Raw genomic sequence first — 23,894 nt, forward strand, 5'->3', positions numbered from 1 at the left:
TCATCTTGGAAGGAGGTGGTGTCTACATACGATGGGATCGTGGGGAACAAACGTAGCTATAGTCCCATAGTCTGTAGCCTACACTCCATTGTCCATCTTGGGAGGAGAAGGTGTCTACATACAGTGGGATCGTGGAAAATGAACATAGCTATAGTCCCTAGTCCCATTGTCTGTAGCCCACACTCCATAGTTCATCTTGGGAGGAAAAGATGTCTACATACAGTGGGATCAAGGGGAACGAACATAGCTATAGTTCCTAGTCCCATTGTCTGTAGCCCACACTCCATTGTCCATCTTGGGAGGAGAAGGTGTCTACATACGATGGGATCGTGGGGAACAAACGTAGCTATAGACCCATTGTCTGTAGCCCACACTCCATTGTCCATCTTGCGAGGAGAAGGTGTCTACATACAGTGGGATCGTGGGGAAAGAACATAGCTATAGTTCCTTGTCCCATTGTCTGTAGCCCACACTCCATAGTTCATCTTGGGAGGAAAAGATGTCTACATACAGTGGGATCGTGGGGAACGAACGTAGCTATAGTCCCATAGTTCCTTGTCCCATTGTCTGTAGCCCACACTCCATAGTCCATCTTGGGAGGAGAAGGTGTCTACATACAGTGGGATCATAGAGAATGAAGGTAGTCATAGTCCCACAGTCCATAGTCCCATAATCCCATGACTGAAGAATGAATCTAGAGGAAGTGAACACACAGATAACACATTATCACAAATCAGGAGTTTATTGCACTGCGGGGAATCCCCCTCCCTGGAGAGAGACAATCGTTGCATTGTTTTCATGTCCTGAACCGGATCATTATGAAGGATCTGCGGGATCCACATCAGCAGAGGATCTGCCAAGTCACAGTTAATGGTGTAGAGTGACAGCTCTGCAGTCATCAGGGTAAAGACGGTGGAAGGTTCAGGAGGTGCAGGAGAGGCAGGCAGGAAAGAGCGATGAATACTGAGAAGGACACAGAAACTCCGAGAGAGTCAACCAGGAGCCCCGACACCGCGCTGAAGGAGACCTTCCCTAGGACCTCCAGGGAGGACAGGAGGCTGTAGTGACTGGCCTGCAGAGAGAGGAGAGCCAGAAATATGTCACTATCAATCGCTAGGTAAATACTAATCCCCTCCCCTACTCTGATCTAAATGCTCCGGTCCTGAGTCTTCTGTTCTTTGGGTGTCCATGTCACTGCCTGTGTGACGCAGACATTTCCTTTTGGCTGTCCAGCAGGGAGGTCCTCCCAGGATTCAGAAGAAGAGTGACATCACAGTGGGGGGACTGATGGGAACCAGCTAGCTGGACCAGGTGTATTCATGGTGCCGGAGGAGCGCTCCCCACACCTTGAAATGGTGCCAAGGGACCCGGATGGTGGAATTAGGTGAATAGAACTTTCTACACAAGGTGAAAAGAAAAGAACCACGCAGGATGGGTTGGTTTAGGGGAATCATGTTCTGTCCAGTGATTGGCTTTCAGATGAGACCATCATGATGAGTATACAGAAACCTCCTCATAGAGCTCTGGAGAATCCTGTCCTGTACAGAACCATTCACACATCCAGATGTCCTACATACAATCCCTCTGGAATCAGTCCACCCCCCAGGGACTGGCTGTGGTCAGCATGAAATAACAGGGCCCCCTCCCCCTGTCCATACCCTCACTTCACGTCCCTCTCCTCCTTCTGTTCATCCCCTTTCCAACTCCTCTCATTTCCTCCTGTCCCACTCTTCTCCTCCATCTTCCATCCTTCCCTCCATCTCCTCTCGTTCCTTTCTACCCATCCCTCCTCTGCCGTCCCTCTCCTCCATCCATCTCCTCCCATTCATTTCCTCTCGTCGGTCCCCTTTCTCCCTCTCCTTCTGCCTATCTTCTCTTATCAATCTCCTCCCCTCTATCTCCTCCTGTCCTGCTTTTCTCCTCCCATCCCTCTCCTCCCCTCCATTCCCTCTCATCCCACTCCTCCCATCCCTCTCCTCCCCTCCATTCCCTCTCATCCCACTCCTCCCCTCCATCTCCTCCCATCCCTCTCCTCCCCTCCATTCCCTCTCATCCCACTCCTCCCATCCCTCTCCTCCCCTCCATTCCCTCTCATCCCACTCCTCCCATCCCTCTCCTCCCCTCCATTCCCTCTCATCCCACTCCTCCCCTCCATCTCCTCCCATCCCTCTCCTCCCCTCCATTCCCTTTCATCCCACTCCTTCCCTCCAGTCCATCTAATGCCACCCATCTCCCACCTTCCCTCTCCTCCTCTTCATCTCTCCATCTCCTCCCGTCTATCTCCTCCCATCCCTCTCCATCCCCCATCTCCTCCAGTCACTCACCTTCCATCCTTCTACTCCTCTCCAGTCCATATCCTGCCACCCACCCCCTACTGTCCTTCTCTCTATCTCCTCCTGTCCCTTTCCTCCCATTCCTCTCCACCTTCCATCTTCTCCCGTTCATCTCCTGCCACCCATCTCCTCCCTTCATTTTCCTCATGTCTATCCCCTCCAATCTCACTGCTTCCATCCTTCTTCTCTCCTCTGGTCCATCTCCTGCCACTCATCTCCTCCTCCCATCCCTCTTCTTCCCGCCTTCTCCTCCAGTCCTTCTCCCACCCTCCATCTCCTCCTATTCCTTTCCACCCCCCATCTCCTCCAGTCCCTCTCCTTTCATCCTTCTCCCCTCCAGTCCATTTCCTGCCACTCATCTCCTACCGTCCTTCTCCCCTCCATCCTCTCCCATCCCTCAAATCTGTCTCTCTCCTCCCCTCCATTCCCTTGCATCCCACTCCTCTCCTCCATCTCCTCCTATCCCTCTCCACCCTTCCATCTCCTCCCATCCCACTCCTCTCCTCCTATCCCTCTCCACCTCTCCATCTCCTCCCTTACCTCCAATCCATCTCCTGCCACCCATTTTTTACCCTCCTTCTGTCCATCTCCGCCCCTCAATCTCCTCCCATCCCCCATCTCCTCCAGTCCATCTCCTTCAGTCCCTCTCGTCTCATCCTTCTTCCCTCCAGTCCATCTCCCCCAGTTCTTCTTCCCTTCTTTTCCATCTCTATCTCCTCCTGACCACTTTCACCCCTCTATCTCCTCCCATCCCTCTCTTCCCATACCTCTCCACCCCCTGTCCATCTCCTCCAGTCCCTTTCCTTCCGTCTTTCTTCTCTCCTTCAGTCCATCCCCTGCCACCCATCTCCTACCGTCCTTCTCCCCTCCATCTTCTTCTCTCCATCTCCTCCCATCCCTAAAATCTGTCCCTTTCCTCCCCTCCATTCCCTCTCATCCCACTCCTCTCCTCCAATCCCTCTCCACCCCTCCATCTCCTCCCATACCTCTCCTTCCCTCTAGTCCATCTCCAGCCACTCATTTCTTTCTGTCCATCTCCACTTCTCCCATCCCTCTCCTCCCCCCATTTCCTCTCATCCATCTCCTCCAGTCCCTCTTCTTCCATCCTACTTCTCCTCTCCAGTCCATCTCCTGACACCCTTCTCCTAACCTCCATCTCATCCCCTCAATCTTCTCCCTTCCCTCTTCTTCCCTCCATCTCCTCTCCTCTCATCCATCTCTCTCTTCCCTCTCCTGCCGTCCCTCTTCTCCTGTCCAATTTTTTCTCCTCCATCTCCTTCCCTCCATCTTTCTCTTGTCTGTCTTCCTCCTACCATCTTCTCCAGGTCCCTTTCCTCTGATACATTTCACCCCCTGGAGGGACTTAAAGCGTTTGTTACCCCAACTTTTCATATTCCTGATATGTGCCTGCTGTTCCATGTACTGGTATGAGAAAGTATCCAGTTCTCTTTATATTGCTTCCTTTGTGTGAAATCCCTGGTGTTCCTGTCAGTCCCTCTGGTTTCCTATTAAAAACTGACCACACTAAGCAGAAGAGCACAGGGTAGATAGTTCCCTAGCTGTGCTGGGAACTCAGCCTGCTCTCCTCCAATAATCAGACTTGTCCTGGCACGCACCTCCCCTGCACAGCCATTCTTTGGGAAGCTCAGTGTGCTGATGCTTCTCCTCCCCCAGCTCTTATGCAGCTTATCAATACATACATTTTTTGCCTTTTATTTCTATATCAAACTGAATGGGTTGTTTTACAAGGTGATCATTTGTAATCAATGTAATCGTAGAGTTAGAGACATCCAGGGGTTACACACATCAGGGGAGATGGATATTTGCAAAGAAAACTAGAAGTGGCGTGCCGCTCTGGATTTTTACACTTTTAATTGTGGAGAGGTGATGAGGCCCAAAGGTTTGGTTGTCACCACAGCTGAAGTGATGAGTGGATGGAATAGATACAGGGCAGTGATTCAGGATGGTGGGAGGGTAGACTCTCCACATATATATACTGCATCCTTACCTGAATGCTGGTCCGGGCCTGGCGGGTGCAGTGCATCATTAGAGTGAAGGTCACAGTGGTGACAACTCCGGCCAGAAAATGCTGCACCACCACACTGAGCAGAAGACACACTGAGGAGAAAACAGAGAAAAATATTACTGAGGAGGTGACTAGGGAGATGGACAGCGATCATCAGAGAGTGTGAGCATCACAGAAGAGGACGGTGATCACAGAAGAGGACGGTGATCACAGAAGAAGACGGTGATCACAGAAGAAGACGGTGATCACAGAAGAAGACGGTGATCACAGAAGAGGACGGTGATCACAGAAGAGGACGGTGATCACAGAAGAGGACGGTGATCACAGAAGAGGACGGTGATCACAGAAGAGGACGGTGATCACAGAAGAGGACGGTGATCACAGAAGAAGACGGTGATCACAGAAGAAGACGGTGATCACAGAAGAAGACGGTGATCACAGAAGAGGACGGTGATCACAGAAGAGGAAGGTGATCACAGGAGAGGACGGTGATCACAGAAGAAGACGGTGATCACAGAAGAAGACGGTGATCACAGAAGAAGACGGTGATCACAGAAGAAGACGGTGATCACAGAAGAAGACGGTGATCACAGAAGAAGACGGTGATCACAGAAGAGGACGGTGATCACAGAAGAGGAAGGTGATCACAGGAGAGGACGGTGATCACAGAAGAGGACGGTGATCACAGAAGAGGACGGTGATCACAGGAGAAGACGGTGATCACAGGAGAAGACGGTGATCACAGGAGAAGACAGTGACCATCGTATAGTAAACCAGCACTGCCTGAATACAATATAATCTAAGCCTTGCACTAAATAATGGAAGCCCTACAGACATTCTTATGATAGTCTGGCAGTTCCCCCCAAATCAGTAATTAAATATTTTAGCTTTTAGGTATAAGTGTGGTGGGCATCCCTTTCAATCCCCGAGGGCATGTCAAGTAGGCTGTAAAAGGTCCCATTATTCCTAATGTCAGCCCTGGACTTCACTGACATCAGTAGGAAGCCAAACGTATGAAGATGATCCAGGAGACAGCACATGGGTAAGCTCAGCCTGACCAGCACACATAGGTGATATCACCCCAGCTCCACCAGCACACATGGGTAATATCACCTCACCTCCACCAGCACACATGGGTAATATCACCTCACCTCCACCAGCACACATGGGTAATATCACCTCACCTCCACCAGCACACATGGGTAATATCACCTCACCTCCACCAGCACACATGGGTAATATCACCTCATCTCCACCAGAACACATAGGTGATATCACCCCAAGCTCTGCCAGCACACATGGGTGATATCACCTCAGCTCCACCAGCACATCATGGGTGATATCACCTCAGCTCCACCAGCAAACATGGGTAATATTACCCCATCTCTACCAGCACACGTGGGTAATATCACCTCAGCTCCACCAGCACACGTGGGCGATATCACCTCAGCTCCACCAGCACACGTGGGCGATATCACCCCAGCTCTACCAGCACACATGGGTGATATCACCCCAGCTCCACCAGCACACATGGGTGATATCACCCCAGCTCCACCAGCACATCATGGGTGATATCACCCCAGCTCCACCAGCACATCATGGGTGATATCACCTCAGCTCCACCAGCAAACATGGGTAATAGTACCCCATCTCTACCAGCACACGTGGGTGATATCACCCCAGCTCCACCAGCACATGTGGGTTATATTACCCTAACTCTACCAGCACATGAGTGTTATTACCTCAGCTCTACCAGCACACATGGGTGATATCACCTCAGCTCCACCAGCACACATGGGTGATATCACCTCAGCTCCACCAGCACACATTGGTAATATCACCTCAGCTCCACCAGCACACATTGGTAATATCACCTCAGCTCCACCAGCACACATTGGTAATATCACCTCAGCTCCACCAGCACACATTGGTAATATCACCTCAGCTCCACCAGCACACATGGGTAATATCACCTCAGCTCTACCAGCACACGTGGGTGATATCACCCCAACTCTACAAGTACATGAGTGTTATCACCTCAGCTCCACCAGCACACACGGGAGATATCACCCCAGCTCCACCAGCCCATCATGGGTGATATCAGCCCAGCTCTATCAGCACACGTGGGTGATATCACCCCAGCTCTACCAGCACACATGGGTTGAGATCAACTCAGCTCCACCAGCACACATGGGTGATATCACCCCAACTCTACGAGCACACGAGTGTTATCACCTCAGTTCTACCAGCACACTTGGGTGATATCACCTCAGCTCCACCAGCACACATGGGTAATATCACCTCATCCCCACTAGCATGCATAGGTAATATCATCTCATCTCCACAAAACACATTGCTACCATCACCTCAGTTCTACCAGCGCACATGGCTATTATCACTTCAGCTCTACCAGCAACCATGAGTAATATAACCTCAGCTCTACCAGCCCACATGGGTGATATCACCCCATCTCTACCAGCAACCATGGGACATATTACCTTATCTCCACCAGAACACATTGCTACTATCATCTCGGTTCCACCAGCACACATGAGTGAAACTAACCACTTTACCACTGCTCACTGTGCTGCTACTGCAGCAAAGTGGCTCGTTAAGGTCTGGTGACACAGACCTACGTCACCAGACTCTCCCCTCTCTCGGCAGCGTGCGTGTGCCGCCAGAGGCTCGCTTCTGCTGTATTCAGACACAGCGGGAGTCGGGCCAGGGGAGGAGAGGCGGTGATCGCCGCTGCTCTTCCCCGATCGTCGGGGATCGAGTGAGGAAATCCGCCCGCTTGTGTAAACAAAGCAGGCGGATCTCCTCTGTGACAGACAGATCACAGGATTCAGCATAGCTCAACCTGCGATCTCTGTCTGTGTCACACAACCCCCTCCCCCCACACACGTCAGTAAGCATGAGGCATACATTTAACCCCTTGATCACCAATAAAGTTAACCCCTTCCCTGCCAGTGTCATTATTACAGTAACAGAGCATATTTATCACACTGATTACTGTAGTAATGTCACTGGTACCCCCAAAAGTGTCAAAAATGTCAGTTAGGGGTCCGATCTGTCCGCCGCAATGTTGCAGTCCCACAAAAAAAAAAAAAAAAAAAAAAAAAAAATCGCAGATCGCCGCCATTACTAGTAAAAAAAAATAAACAAAAATGACATAAATCTTTGCCGTAGTTAGTAAACGCAATAACTTTTGCGTAAACCAATCAAAGTACGCTTATTGTGATTTTTTTTTTTACCAAAAATATGTAGCAGAAAACAAATTGGCCCAAAATGTTAAAAAATTTTGATTTATACATTTTTTTGGGAATGTTATATAATCAGAATGAAAAAAATATTATTGTTTTTTTTTTCAAAATTGTCGCTCTTTTTTTCAAAAATTAACAATTGCAGAGGTGATGAAATACCACCAAAAGAAAACTCTATTTGTGGGAAAAAGCGTCGCACGACCGCGCAATTGTCAGTTAAAGTGGCGCAGTGCCAAGTTGCAAAAAGTGGCCTGGACGTTAAGCAGGAAAATCCTCCGGTGGTAAAGTGGCCAATCACCATGGCCTTGAATTTAGTGCAAATCCCATCATATTAACCACTTACCGCATACTAACGTAGATCTACGTCAGTAAACTTTGCGGTAGTGTACCGGGATGATGCCTCTAGCTAGAGGCACCATCCCGGTACCGTGGTTTAGAGCCGACGGTTGGCTTTCCGTCGGTACCGACCGATGCGGCTCGGGAGCCGCTCGATCGGTACCGGGGGGGGCGGGAGGGGACGTCCCCCCCCCCCTCCCGCCGCCTTCCGTGGCTTTGCCCGGGGCTCCCGTTCCACCGGGAGCCCCGAGCACCCAGCCGGCACGTCCGCCGGCTGGATGGAGTCCCGATGAATGCCGGAAACGGCATCGATCGGGTCTCCGATGACGTAACCCGGAGGCGGCGTCCATGACGTCACTTCCGGGTTACTGTGCTGCAAAAGGCGGCAAATTTGAAAAACGGCTGTATGCAAAAATGCAGTTTTCGGGGTTTTGCATACAGGGAAGTGTAGTGGAGGGGTTTGGGGTCTTTTAGACCCTCGATCCCTCCATAAAGTGTACCTGTCACTACATATTGGTGTCACAAGGGATGTTTACATTGCTTGTGACAGCAATAAAAGTGATCAGATTTTTTTTTTTTTTTTAAAACTTTAATAAAGTTAAAAAAATAAATAAAATAAATGGGAAAAAAAAAAAATTTAGCCGCCCCCGTCACCGTTAGCTCGCGCACAAAAAAAAACGTATACGGAAGTCGAGCCGCAAATGAAATCGCTGTTCAAACCACACATGTGAGGTATCGCCGCGATCGCCAGAGCGTGAGCAATAATTTAAAAAAAAGAGCTACACTCTAACTCAAAACTGGTAACCGTTAAATAAATTTAAAGCGTCGCAGATTGAGATCTCTTTTGACCGTAGTTTGTCGCGATCCCACGGGGGGGCGCAATTTTAAACCGTAACATGTTGGGTATCTATTTACTCGGCGTGACATCATCTTTCACAGTATACAAAAAAAATGGGCTAACTTTACTGTTTAGTATTTTTTAAAATTAGTGAAATTTGATTTTTCAAAAATTTTCCAAAAAAATGGCGCTTTAAAGACCGCTGCGCAAATACCGCGTGATAAAAAATATTGCAATGACCGACATTTTATTCTCCAGAGTCTTTGCTAAAAAAATATATATAATGTTTGGGGGTTCTAAGTAGTTTTCTAGGAAAAAATACTGATTTAAACTTGTAAACAAAAAGTGTCCGAAATAGGGCTGGGGCTTAAGTGGTTAAGAGAGATTTACTAAAACTGAAGCACACCGAATCTGGTGCATCTGTGCATAGTAACCAATCAGCTTCCAGGTTTTATTGTCAAAGCCTAATTGAACAAGCTGAAGTTAGAAGCGGATTGGTTACTATGCACAGCTGTGACAGATTTAGTAAATCTCCACCATTGTTTCTAGTAAAAATCTAAGAACAACACCATCCCATCTCACCTTTCACAAGGCTCGTGTCTCTACCCAGAGCGGAGAGGAGTAACGTCTGGAGGACAAGGCAGAAGAGGCGCAAACTCAGAACAGTTCCCAGCAGAGACTTGATGGACCTGGAGGAGAAGGTAGAAGATGATGACCCAACATGATAGACTAAGGGCCCGATCACACACATGGGTTGAACATAGATTGCGTTAAGAACCTCATTTATCTAGAATGGGTCGCAACGCCACAAAGAAGCTGCATGTCACATTTTTCTCAATACAACGCACCTCATTGATTGCTAAGAACTGTGTGCTACTGTGCATTGTGAAAGTACACTATATAACCAAAAGTATTGGGACGCCGGCCTTTACACACACATGAACTTTAATGGCACCCCAGTCTTAGTCCGTAGGGTTCAATATTGAGTTGGCCCACCCTTTGCAGCTATAACAGCTTCAACTCTTCTGGGAAGGTCGTCCACAAGGTTTAGGAGTGTCTATGGGAATGTTTCACCCTTCTTCCAGAAGCGCATTTGTGAGATCAGGCACTGATGATGGATGAGAAGGCCTGGCTTGCAGTCCCCGCTCTAATTCATCCCAAAGGTGTTCTATCGGCTTGAGGTCAGGACTCTGTGCAGGCCAGTCAAGTTCCTGTCAAGGTCTTACCTTGCCCTCCTGTTGCCAGCCATCTTGGACATGTGGAGACTGCTGCCTCTTATAAGCTCTGATTGCCTCATCACTTGCCTGCTGTCTGGGTGTTGCACAGTGATGATGCTGCACACCTGACTATATCTATCACCTGATGGGTTGCAGTCCTTGCGTTTGTGCTCCAAGGTGAATCCCTGCTAGCAGTCTTCTGTTCTCCGTGTATGACCTGGCTTGGTTGACGATTCTCCCGGCTCTCAACCCCACATCGGCAGACGACCCGGCATCGGTAGACTACCCGCTTCTGGGCTTGACCCTGGCTCGGGTGACTACCCTCTTCTGGACTCGACCTTGGCTTGGATGACTACCCGCTTCTGGGCTTGACCCCGGCTTGGGTGACTACCCTCTTCTGGATTCGACCCCGGCTTGGATGACTACCCTCTTCTGGACTCGACCTTGGCTTGGATGACTACCCGCTTCTGGGCTTGACCCTGGCTCGGGTGACTACCCGCTTCTGGGCTTGACCCTGGCTCGGATGACTACCCTCTTCTGGATTCGACCCCGGCTTGGATGACTACCCACTTCTGGGCTTGACCCCGGCTTGGGTGACTACCCACTTCTGGACTCGACCTTGGCTTGGATGACTACCCGCTTCTGGGCTTGACCCTGGCTCGGATGACTACCCTCTTCTGGATTCGACCCCGGCTTGGATGACTACCCACTTCTGGGCTTGACCCCGGCTTGGGTGACTACCCTCTTCTGGACTCGACCTTGGCTTGGATGACTACCCGCTTCTGGGCTTGACCCTGGCTCGGGTGACTACCCACTTCTGGATTCGACCCCGGCTTGGATGACTACCCGCTTCTGGGCTTGACCCCGGCTTGGGTGACTACCCACTTCTGGATTCGACCCCGGCTTGGATGACTACCCTCTTCTGGACTCGACCTTGGCTTGGATGACTACCCGCTTCTGGGCTTGACCCTGGCTCGGGTGACTACCCACTTCTGGATTCGACCCCGGCTTGGATGACTACCCGCTTCTGGGCTTGACCCCGGCTTGGGTGACTACCCACTTCTGGATTCGACCCCGGCTTGGATGACTACCCGCTTCTGGGCTCGACCCCGGCTTGTTCCTGCTCTCACTTCCTCACTCTTGCTGTGCGTTTATTGTTGTTTTCTCCAATAAACTGCCTTATTTCACCTGCATCCCCGTGTGGTCTGGTTTCCTAGTATCCTGACTGTTCCTCCACCCCAAACTCACTCATCCATGTCTTTATGGACCTTGCTTTGTGCACTGGTCCTAATCATTTGGTGGAGGTGGGGTTATGGTGTGGGGTTGTTTCTCAGGGTCTGGGCTTGGCCCCATATTTCCAGTAAAGGGATCTCTTATGGCATCAGTATACTAAGACATTTTGGACAATTTCATGCTCCCAACTTTGTGGGAGGAGTTTGGGGATGGCCCCTTTCTGTTCCAACATGACTGCGCACCAGTGCACAAAGCAAGGTCCATAAAGACATGGATGAGTGAGTTTGGGGTAGAGGAACTTGACTGGCCTGCACAGAGGCCTGACCTCAACCCGATAGAACACCTCTGGGATGAATTAGAGCGGAGACTGCAAGCCAGGCCTTCTCGTCCAACATCAGTGCCTGACCTCACAAATGCGCTTCTGGAAGAATGGTGAAACATTCCCATAGACACTCCTAAACCTTGTGGACAGCCTTCCCAGAAGAGTTGAAGCTGTTATAGCTGCAAAGGGTGGGCCAACTCAATATTAAACCCTACGGACTAAGACTGGGATGCCATTAAAGTTCATGTGTGTGTAAAGGAGGCGTCCCAATACTTTTGGTAATATAGTGTATATAGAGAGGCGTCCCAATACTTTTGGTAATATAGTGTATATAGAGAGGCGTCCCAATACTTTTGGTAATATAGTGTATATAGAGAGGCGTCCCAATACTTTTGGTAATATAGTGTATATAGAGAGGTGTCCCAATACTTTTGGTAATATAGTGTATATAGAGAGGAGTTCCAATACTTTTGGTAATATAGTGTATATAGAGAGGCGTCCCAATACTTTTGGTAATATAGTGTATATAGAGAGGCGTCCCAATACTTTTGGTAATATAGTGTATATAGAGAGGCGTCCCAATACTTTTGGTAATATAGTGTATATAGAGAGGGGTCCCAATACTTTTGGTAATATAGTGTATATAGAGAGGCGTCCCAATACTTTTGGTAATATAGTGTATATAGAGAGGCGTCCCAATACTTTTGGTAATATAGTGTATATAGAGAGGCGTCCCAATACTTTTGGTAATATAGTGTATATAGAGAGGCGTCCCAAAACTTTTGGTAATATAGAGTGGCGTCCCAATACTTTTGATCATATAGTGTATATAGAGAGGGGTCCCAATACTTTTGGTAATATAGTGTATATAGAGAGGCGTCCCAATACTTTTGGTAATATAGTGTATATAGAGAGGCGTCCTAATACTTTTGGTAATATAGTGTATATAGAGAGGCGTCCTAATACTTTTGGTAATATAGTGTATATAGAGAGGCGTTCCAATACTTTTGGTAATATAGTGTATATAGAGAGGGGTCCCAATACTTTTGGTAATATAGTGTATATAGAGAGGCGTTCCAATACTTTTGGTAATATAGTGTATACAGAGAGGCGTCCCAATACTTTTGGTAATATAGTGTATATAGAGAGGGGTCCCAATACTTTTGGTAAAATAGTGTATATAGAGAGGCGTCCCAATACTTTTGGTAATATAGTGTATATAGAGAGGCGTCCCAATACTTTTGGTAATATAGTGTATATAGAGAGGCGTCCCAATACTTTTGGTAATATAGTGTATATAGAGAGGCGTCCCAATACTTTTGGTAATATAGTGTATATAGAGAGGCGTCCCAATACTTTTGGTAATATAGTGTATATAGAGAGGCGTCCCAATACTTTTGGTAATATAGTGTATATAGAGAGGCGTCCCAATACTTTTGGTAATATAGTGTATATAGAGAGGCGTCCCAATACTTTTGGTAATATAGTGTATATAGAGAGGCGTCCCAATACTTTTGGTAATATAGTGTATATAGAGAGGCTTCCCAATACTTTTGGTAATATAGTGTATATAGAGAGGGGTCCCAATACTTTTGGTAATATAGTGTACATTGGGATAGTTATCAAAATGAATGGCAATGCAGCGCACTCCAATGCTGTACACGTTGCTGTGCATTTGCAGTATCCCACCAGGGTGAATGGGAAGAGAAGAGCAGAATGTCTGACCATAGACATCCAAGGATACTGCAGAGCCTGGCTGAACCAAAGATCCAGCAGGTGGGCTCAGAACCTCTACAACCATCTAGGGGGTAATCAGAGGACCACATATGGGTACTGAGCAGATTATCTACGCCGAGCATCAGATTATGCTTCAAATGTAGGGGGGAAGGAAGCCGATTGGACGGGATGAGGAGTTGAACTATGAACTCGGAACCTCAGTAACAAAGTGAAACAAAATCAGAGAGGAGCACTGAAGAGCCTATTCTACATAACAATAATATCCACCCCTTTATAGGGCTCATTCAGATATATCCAACTAGAGGGAGTTCAGAGAAAGGCAACAAAGCCAATAAGGGGGCTGGAGGACCTCCAGTTATGGGGGGGGAGGGGGTAGGAGCTCAGTTTTGGGAGGTGAAAGAGTTCAGTTATGGGGGATGGAGGAGCTCAGTTATGGGGGATGGAGGAGCTCAGTTATGGGGGATGGAGGAGCTCAGTTATGGGGGATGGAGGAGCTCAGTTATGGGGGATGGAGGAGCTCAGTTATTTATGGGGGGATGGAGGAGCTCAGTTATGGGGGGATGGAGGAGCTCAGTTATGGGGGATGGAGGAGCTCAGTTATGGGGGGATGGAGGAGATCAGTTATGGGGGATGGAGGAGCTCAGTTATGGGGGGATGGAGGAGCTCAGTTATGGGGGATGGAGGAGCTCAGTTATGGGGGACGGAGGAGCTCAGTTATGGGGGACAGGGGATCTCAGTTATGGGGGATGGAGGAGCTCAGTTATGGGGGGATGGAGGAGCTCAGTTATGGGGGACGGAGGAGCTCAGTTATGGGGGACGGAGGAGCTCAGTTATGGGGGGATGGAGGAGCTCAGTTATGGGGGATGGAGGAGCTCAGTTATGGGGGATGGAGGAGCTCAGTTATGGGGGACGGAGGAGCTCAGTTATGGGGGACGGAGGAGCTCAGTTATGGGGGGATGGAGGAGCTCAGTTATGGGGGACAGGGGATCTCAGTTATGGGGGATGGGGGACCTCAGTTATGAAGGATGGAGGAGCTCAGTTATGGAGGATGGAGGAGCTCAGTTATGGAGGATGGAGGAGCTGTTATGGGGGATGGAGGAGCTCAGGTATGGGGGATGGAGGAGCTCAGTTATGGGGGAAGGAGGAGCTCAGTTATGGGGGATGGAGGAGCTCAGGTATGGGGGATGGAGGAGCTCAGTTATGAAGGATGGAGGAGCTCAGTTATGAAGGATGGAGGAGCTCAGTTATGGGGGATGGAGGAGCTCAGTTATGGGGGATGGAGGAGCTTAGTTATGGGGGATGGAGGAGCTTAGTTATGGGGGATGGAGGAGCTCAGTTATGGGGGATGGAGGAGCTCAGTTATGGGGGATGGAGGAGCTTAGTTATGGGGGATGGAGGAGCTTAGTTATGGGGGATGGAGGAGCTCATTTATGAAGGATGGAGGACCTCAGTTATGTTAGATGCAGGACCTTAGTTATGGGGGATGGAGGAGCTCAGTCACGGTGGATGGAGGAGCTCAGCTATGGGGGACGGAGGAGCCCAGCTATGGGGGAAGAAGGAGCCCAGCTATGGGGGACGGAGGAGCTCAGCTATGGGGGACGGAGGAGCCCAGCTATGGGGGACGGAGGAGCTCAGCTATGGGGGACGGAGGAGCTCAGATATGGGGGATGGAGGAGCTCAGCTATGGGGGACGGAGGAGCCCAGCTATGGCGGACGGAGGAGCTCAGCTATGGGGGACGGAGGAGCCCAGCTATGGGGGACGGAGGAGCTCAGCTATGGCGGACGGAGGAGCTCAGCTATGGGGGACGGAGGAGCTCAGCTATGGGGGACGGAGGAGCTCAGCTATGGGGGACGGAGGAGCTCAGCTATGGGGGACGGAGGAGCTCAGCTATGGGGGACAGAGGAGCTCAGCTATGGGGGGCAAGGGGAGCTCAGTTACGGGAGATGGAGGAGCTCAGCTCAGTTATAGTAGATGGAGGACTTCAGTTATGAGGGGGGTCGGGGGGTGGAGGAGCTCATTTATGGAGGATGGAGGAGTTCAGTTATGGGGGGGGGGGGATAGAGGACCTCAGTTATGGGTGATAGAGAATCTTAGTTAAGGGGGGATGGAGGAGCTCAGTTGTGGGGATGGAGGAGCTTAGCTGTGAGTTATGGAGGAGCTCAGTTATGGGGTATGGAGGAGCTTAGCTGTGAGTTATGGAGGAGCTCAGTTATGTGGGATGGAGGAGCCTTACCTGCCCTTGCCGAGTATCATTCCTCCGAGTGCTGAGCCCACTATTGACACCATTAGTGCCAGGATGCCATTCCAGATCCCGAGGTCGGCGGGAGAGACACCGTGATCCAAGAGTAGGAGGGGAACCATAGAGAGAGAGCCCTGCTCACCTGTGGAGGGTCACTGGATTAGAGATGTAGGACAGACAGAGGACACTGGGACAAGACAGAAGACACCGGGAGGAGACAGACGAGACAGAGGACACTGGGACGAGACAGAAGACACTGGGACGAGACAGAAGACACTGGGACGAGACAGAAGACACTGGGACGAGACAGACGAGACAGAGGACACTGGGACGAGACAGACGAGACAGAGGACACTGGGAAGAGACAGACGAGACAGAGGACACTGGGAAGAGACAGACGAGACAGAGGACACTGGGAAGAGACAGACGAGACAGAGGACACTGGGACGAGACAGACGAGACAGAGGACACTGAGACGAGACAGAGGACACTGGGACGAGACAGAGGACACTGGGACGAGACAGAAGACACTGGGACGAGACAGAAGACACTGGGACGAGACAGAAGACACTGGGACGAGACAGAAGACACTGGGACGAGACAGACGAGACAGAGGACACTGGGAAGAGACAGACGAGACAGAGGACACTGGGACGAGACAGAAGACACTGGGACGAGACAGACGAGACAGAGGACACTGGGACGAGACAGAGGACACTGGGAAGAGACAGACGAGACAGAGGACACTGGGACGAGACAGAAGACACTGGGACGAGACAGACGAGACAGAGGACACTGGGACGAGACAGAAGACACTGGGACGAGACAGACGAGACAGAGGACACTGGGAAGAGACAGACGAGACAGAGGACACTGGGACGAGACAGAAGACACTGGGACGAGACAGACGAGACAGAGGACACTGGGACGAGACAGACGAGACAGAGGACACTGGGACGAGACAGACGAGACAGAGGACACTGGGACGAGACAGACGAGACAGAGGACACTGGGACGAGACAGAAGACACTGGGATGAGACAGACGAGACAGAGGACACTGGGACGAGACAGACGAGACAGAGGACACTGGGAAGAGACAGACGAGACAGAGGACACTGGGACGAGACAGAAGACACTGGGACGAGACAGACGAGACAGAGGACACTGGGACGAGACAGAGGACACTGGGAAGAGACAGACGAGACAGAGGACACTGGGACGAGACAGAAGACACTGGGACGAGACAGAGGACACTGGGACGAGACAGACGAGACAGAGGACACTGGGAAGAGACAGACGAGACAGAGGACACTGGGACGAGACAGAAGACACTGGGACGAGACAGAAGACACTGGGACGAGACAGAAGACACTGGGACGAGACAGACGAGACAGAAGACACTGGGACGAGACAGACGAGACAGAGGACACTGGGACGAGACAGACGAGACAGAGGACACTGGGAAGAGACAGACGAGACAGAGGACACTGGGACGAGACAGAAGACACTGGGACGAGACAGACGAGACAGAGGACACTGGGACGAGACAGACGAGACAGAGGACACTGGGAAGAGACAGACGAGACAGAGGACACTGGGAAGAGACAGAAGACACTGGGACGAGACAGAGGACACTGGGAAGAGACAGACGAGACAGAGGACACTGGGACGAGACAGAAGACACTGGGACGAGACAGACGAGACAGAGGACACTGGGAAGAGACAGACGAGACAGAGGACACTGGGACGAGACAGAAGACACTGGGACGAGACAGACGAGACAGAGGACACTGGGACGAGACAGACGAGACAGAGGACACTGGGACGAGACAGAAGACACTGGGACGAGACAGACGAGACAGAGGACACTGGGACGAGACAGAAGACACTGGGACGAGACAGAAGACACTGGGACGAGACAGAAGACACTGGGACGAGACAGACGAGACAGAGGACACTGGGACGAGACAGACGAGACAGAGGACACTGGGAAGAGACAGACGAGACAGAGGACACTGGGAAGAGACAGACGAGACAGAGGACACTGGGACGAGACAGACGAGACAGAGGACACTGAGACGAGACAGAGGACACTGGGACGAGACAGAGGACACTGGGACGAGACAGAAGACACTGGGACGAGACAGAAGACACTGGGACGAGACAGAAGACACTGGGACGAGACAGAAGACACTGGGACGAGACAGAAGACACTGGGACGAGACAGACGAGACAGAGGACACTGGGAAGAGACAGACGAGACAGAGGACACTGGGACGAGACAGAAGACACTGGGACGAGACAGACGAGACAGAGGACACTGGGACGAGACAGACGAGACAGAGGACACTGGGAAGAGACAGACGAGACAGAGGACACTGGGACGAGACAGAAGACACTGGGACGAGACAGACGAGACAGAGGACACTGGGACGAGACAGAAGACACTGGGACGAGACAGACGAGACAGAGGACACTGGGAAGAGACAGACGAGACAGAGGACACTGGGACGAGACAGAAGACACTGGGACGAGACAGATGAGACAGAGGACACTGGGACGAGACAGACGAGACAGAGGACACTGGGAAGAGACAGACGAGACAGAGGACACTGGGACGAGACAGAAGACACCGGGAGGAGACAGAGGACACCAGGATATACAGAGGATACTGGGAGAGGCAGAGGACACCAGGACAGACAGAGAACATGGAGACAGGCAGAGCACACCGTGATAGACAGAGGATACCGGGACAGGCAGAGGACACAGGGATAGACAGAAGAAACCAGGACAGACAGAGGACACTGGAACAGGCAGACACATCGGGACAGACAGAGGACACGGGGACAGGCAGCGGATACCGGGAGAGGCAGAGGACACCAGGAAAGACAGAGGACACCAGGAAAGACAGAGGACACCAGGAAAGACAGAGGACACCAGGAAAGACAGAGGACACCAGGAAAGGCAGAGGACACCAGGAAAGGCAGAGGACACCAGGAAAGGCAGAGGACACCAGGAAAGGCAGAGGACACCAGGACAGGCAGAGGACACCAGGACAGGCAGAGGACACCAGGACAGGCAGAGGATACTGGGATAGACAGATAAAACTAAAATAAAGATAAAAGGATAACAGAACAGGCAGACACATCGAGACAGACAGGGGACACTGGGACAGGCAGAGGATACCGGGATAGACAGAAGAAGCCGGGATAGACAGAGGACACAGAGACAGAGGACACCGAGACAGACAGAGGACACCGGAATAGGCAGAAGCAACAGGGACAGACAGAGGATACTGGGATAGACAGAAGAAACCGGGACAGACAGAAGAAACCGGGACAGACAGAAGAAACCGGGACAGACAGAAGAAACCGGGACAGGCAGGGGATACCGGGACAGGCAGGGGATACCGGAATATACAGAGGACACTGGGATAGACAGAGGACACCAAGACAGACAGAGGATACCGGAAAAGACAGACAGAGGACATCGGAAAAGACAGACAGAGGACATCGGAAAAGACAGACAGAGGACATCGGAAAAGACAGACAGAGGACATCGGAAAAGACAGACAGAGGACATCGGAAAAGACAGACAGAGGACACCAGGACAGGCAGAAGCAACAGGGACAGACAGAGGATACTGGGACAGGCAGAGGACACTGGGATCGACAGAAGAAACTGGGACAGACAGAGGACACTGGGATAGACAGAAGAAACCAGAACAGACAGAGGACACCAGAACAGGCAGACACATCGGGACAGACAGAGGACACGAGGACAAGCAGAGGACACTGGGATAGACAGAAGAAACCGGGACAGAAAGAGGACACCGGGACAGACAGAGGACACCGGGCCTCACCCCACTCACCCAGTTTGTAGATCACAACATAGATGATGGTCCATCCCGTCCCTGGGACCCGGATTACACTCCATACAAGGCTGCCCAAACTCAACCTTCTTCTTGTCTCCTTGGAGTGTCCCTTGGAGTTCTCTCGAGATGCTGGCTCCTCCCCTTTGAGGGCTCTCGCCCACCAAGCACACAACGTTGCCAGAAAATATCCAACTGAAAGAAGCAGAAAGACCATCCTCCATCCCAACATATCCAGCATGGTGAGAGCGCCCCCTCCTGCCAGCACTGAGCCCAATTTGTAGGCCACCACCTGGAGAGAGTTGCCCAGCCCCACTTGCTCCTGAGTGAGCACCGCCACAGTCACTGCATCCAACGCCACGTCCTGCATGGAGGACAGAATGTGCATGAGCAGGAGGAGCCAGGCCAGAGAGGTGAAAGCAGTTCCAGGGGGCAGCACTGAGCACAAGAGGCAACACGCACAGAGTCCTCCTGTACAGAGCAGTAGCCACGTCCGGCGGCTCCACAATCCATCCACCAAGGGAGACCATATGACCTTCAGCAGCCATGGCAGGTACAAGACTCTGGTGAGGCCAATGTGGGAGAGGGAGAGGCCCTGGGTGCGAAGAAGAACTGGAAGGAGGCCGGACTGGAGGCCATATGGGAAGCCCTGGACTAAGTAGAGGACCCCCAAAGGGATGTATGGACTGGACAGAAGGTGAGCAGCACCAGGCGAATCTACACTGTGAACCATGGCGGAGAACTTTATCCTAAAGGGTGGAGGAAGGGTGGCTTGGAATGGAGGGGGAGTCAGGAGGATAGAAGGTTATGGCAGAGGTGGTAAAATATGGCATACGGATGGCAGTATGGGGAAAGAGATGTTCAAAATGGCTGAAAGTCATGGAGGACTATGGGCGGTGGTAAAGGATGGAGACGGTGGGGGGGGCGGGGGGTTGGGGTTAAAAGGACAGAGGATTATAGAAAGTGGAATAGGTGGGGAACGGAGTATACAGTGTGGGGGGAGGGATGGATGGTATATAGGGTATTGGGGGGGGGGGTTATGGGAAGTGGGGTAGAAAGTGGGGTTTGAAGGATTATGGGAAGTAGGTGGAGACTGAAGTATGGAGGGTATGAAGGATTATGGGGAATGGGGTAGAGGGTGGAGTATGGAAGATTATGGGGAGTGGGGTAGAGGGTGGAGTATGGAGGGTGGTAGAGGGGTTATGGGGGTGGGGTATGAAGGATTATGAAAGTAGGGTGGGGTACAAAGGATTATGGGGAATGGGGTGGAGGCTGGAGTATGGAGGGTGGGGGAGGGGTATAGGGTGAGGGAGGGTATGAAGGATTATGGGAAGGAGGGTGTGGGTGTTGCACAGGATTACTCCTCGCTCGCCATCACTGCGCCATCTTGTGGAATCGGTTGGTTCTGAAAAAGAAATAAATGAAGACGGGTCAGAAGAGAGGAAGGAAGAGCACAGAGTCATTGTCATAGAATGGAGATTACCCCCCCTCCCCCCACACCGGAGTCAGGATCCATAGACATATTAATAATTAGAAAACAAAGATATCCAAAATTAAGTGCTGCCACCCCTCCCCCCGGGTTAATGAACCCAATTAGGTGGCTAAGAGCAGGAGGGGTCACAGCCAATCATGAGACAGAGGAAGATACACCAACCTTCTATGGTATGACCCCTCGGCAGGGACCTTCATATTAATGGAGGGGGCCTCATTCACAGGAGCCCCTCGCTGACCGATGTGCGTTTATAAGCGTCACACTGGGGGTTCCGGCTGCAGCTCCGCCCCCGATATTCTGTTTCTTTCAGCCGCCACTCAGCTGTTTTGTAAAAGTGATTGAGGGGACTTCATAGCTGCCGGATCACCCCAGCCGATGTTTTACCCCGCAGCGGTCACTGGGATCTCTGTGGTGCCGATGGTGGTACATCGCTCTGAACAAAGAAATAGCTGCCAACACATCTGACGTGAGGAGACCCTGACTGTGCTGTGCGGGGCCCCCTTGGTGGTTCCCGGGCTCTCCTGTTCCACCGGAGGTGAGGACCCCTCCATTCCCCCATCTCTTCTGTGACGAATCAACCGGAAGGGATGAAGATTTCATTCCATACCTCATTCTCTGACTGTTACAGCCAGGGAAGCAGCTAATCAAGCGTGATCTGTACTTGGTTAGCTGCTTTGGAGGTCAGCAGAGACATCAAGGGTCTAATAAGACCCCTGATGTCTCCATAAAAAGGACCCATCACCTGCCCAGAGATCTCACACAGGGGGATTGTTCACCACCATTGTGATAGCAATTACATGAAGGTAGAAGTAAACCCTCCCATCGTCTTCAGCCAAGGAAGCCACCATCTTGGCCTCTGTTTAACCCCTTTAATACCGGGCACTCCCCCCCCCCCCTTCCTGCCCAGGCCAATTCTTAGCTTTCAGCGCTGTCACACTTTGAATGACAATTGCGCGGTCATGCAACACTGTACCCTAATGAAAATGTTACCATTTTTTTTCACACAAATAGAGCTTTCTTTTGGTGGTATTTAATCAACTCTGGGGGGGGGGGGTATTTAACAAAAAAAAAAAGTTAATTTTGAAAAAAAAATAAGTTTTCTTAGTTTCTGTCAGTAAATTTTGTTAATAAGTAATTTTTCTCTTTCATTGATGTGTGCTGATGAGGCGGCACTGATGGGCACTTATGGGCTGCACTGATGAGGTGGTACTAATATGCCACACTGATGGGCACTGATAGGAGGCACTGATGGGCACTAATAGGCAGCACTGATAGGCACTAATAGGTGGCACTGATGGGCACTAATAGGCGGCACTGATGGGCACTAATAGGCGGCACTGAAGGGCACTAATAGGTGGCACTGAAGGGCACTAATAGGCAGCACTGATGGGCACTAATAGGCATTGATATGCAGCACTGATGGGCACTGACTGGTGGGCACTGATGGGCAGCACAGATGAGCAGGCACTGACAGGAACTGAAAAAAGAAGGCCTCTGGTAGAGAAACCCAACCTCCGCACTCGCCCAGTGTTGTTATATATAATATGCAGTGATCACTGTGTGTGAATCTACAATAAATCATTCCCTCAGTGCAATATTAACTCATAAAAATTAAACAAATGGTTTGCCAAAGTGCCCATCAGTGCTGTATATCAGTGCCTCCTATCAGTGCTGCATATTAGTGGCAGCTCATCAGTGCAGCCCATTAGTGCCCATCAGTGCCTCCTATCAGTGCTGCATATTAGCGCCACCTCATCAGTGCAGCCCATTAGTGCCCATCAGTGCTGTATATCAGTGCTGCATATTAGCGCCACCTCATCAGTGCAGCCCATTAGTGCCCATCAGTGAAGGAGAAAAATGACTTATTTACAAAATCTACTGACAGCCAACCCAATCAGTGCCCATTAGTGATGCCAGTTAGTTCCTGTCAGTATATGTATTATGCCCAATATGGGTGTAGCCCTCGTGCCGCTGGGTGCCAGTATTCTCTTGGTTTGTGAAAGAAGTGGCAGCAGCTGGAGAGTTGTGGTAAAAGCTGATAAAAAGAAGGCCTCTGGTAGAGAAACCCAATCTCCGCGCTTTCCCAGTGCAGTGATCCCGGTGTGTATGTGAATCTACAATAATGCCTCGTTTCCACTGAGTGGTATGGTACGGTTCGGTTCAGTACGGTACGGTTCGGAACGGTACGGTACGGTTCAGTACGGTTCGGAACGGTACACACTGCGTTTCCACTGCCAATAATACCCTTTCATGATAGGCGTGGTGTAGCAGGAAAGCTGTGATAGACGATTCCCTTGCACATCTATCCTGCGCAGAAGCCTCGCAGGAGTTTCAAGGGAGGAAAGGCATAAATTAGCCGATACTGACCCCAAGGAGCCACCAGAGCGTCTATGGCGTCGGCCGTAGGATCTCGAGACCTGGCTACGAATCTCTGAACCTTCTTGTTGAGACGAGAAGCAAACAGATCTCAGGAGAGCCCTACTGAACACACGAGATGAAACACCTCCGGGTGCAGGGACCACTCCCCTTGATCCAACACCTGAAGGTAATCCGCTTGCCAGTTCTCCACACCTAGAATGTGTACAGCAGAAAGAGCTGGAATACATTTTTCCACCCAGGCCAGAATCTCGGCCACCTCTTTGGCTGCCAAGACACTCTTGGTGCCCCCCTGGTGATTGATGTAAGCCACAGCCGTGGCGTTGTCTGATTGAACCTGAACATCTTGCAGATGAGCCACCCAATGGCTCAGACAAAGCTTTATTGCTCTGAGCTCCAAAACATTTATCAGTAGTTTTGACTCTTCCATCGTCCAGGTAACCTTGGCACAGAGCTTCCCCAGCACCCCGCCCCAACCCTATAGACTGGCGTCCGTGGTCACCACCGTCCAAAACAATGGAAGGAAGAACTTGCCCTGGCAGTGCTGGAGACTGGATCCACCACAACAGAGCAGACCTTGTGTTGTGGCTTAACTGAATCAAAGAGGCCA

The 23,894-nt window shown here is 50.8% G+C and overlaps 1 protein-coding gene across 1 annotated transcript; it reads right to left on the reverse strand.

The window, feature by feature from the left end:
• Window positions 1-777: 777 nt before the first annotated feature.
• On the reverse strand, window positions 778-20,184 carry MFSD3 (major facilitator superfamily domain containing 3). Its single transcript, XM_082258799.1, has 5 exons — window positions 19,417-20,184; window positions 15,540-15,687; window positions 9,379-9,485; window positions 4,342-4,451; window positions 778-1,072 (listed from the first exon to the last, which is right to left on the reverse strand). Exons 1-5 carry the CDS (start codon window positions 20,147-20,149, stop codon window positions 899-901), a joined length of 1,272 nt encoding a protein of 423 aa, XP_082114925.1. The 5' UTR covers window positions 20,150-20,184; the 3' UTR covers window positions 778-898.
• Window positions 20,185-23,894: the final 3,710 nt, after the last annotated feature.

Source organism: Pelophylax lessonae, assembly GCF_965119305.1.
Source record: "Pelophylax lessonae genome assembly, chromosome: 5".
Classification (NCBI taxonomy): Eukaryota; Metazoa; Chordata; class Amphibia; order Anura; family Ranidae; genus Pelophylax; species Pelophylax lessonae.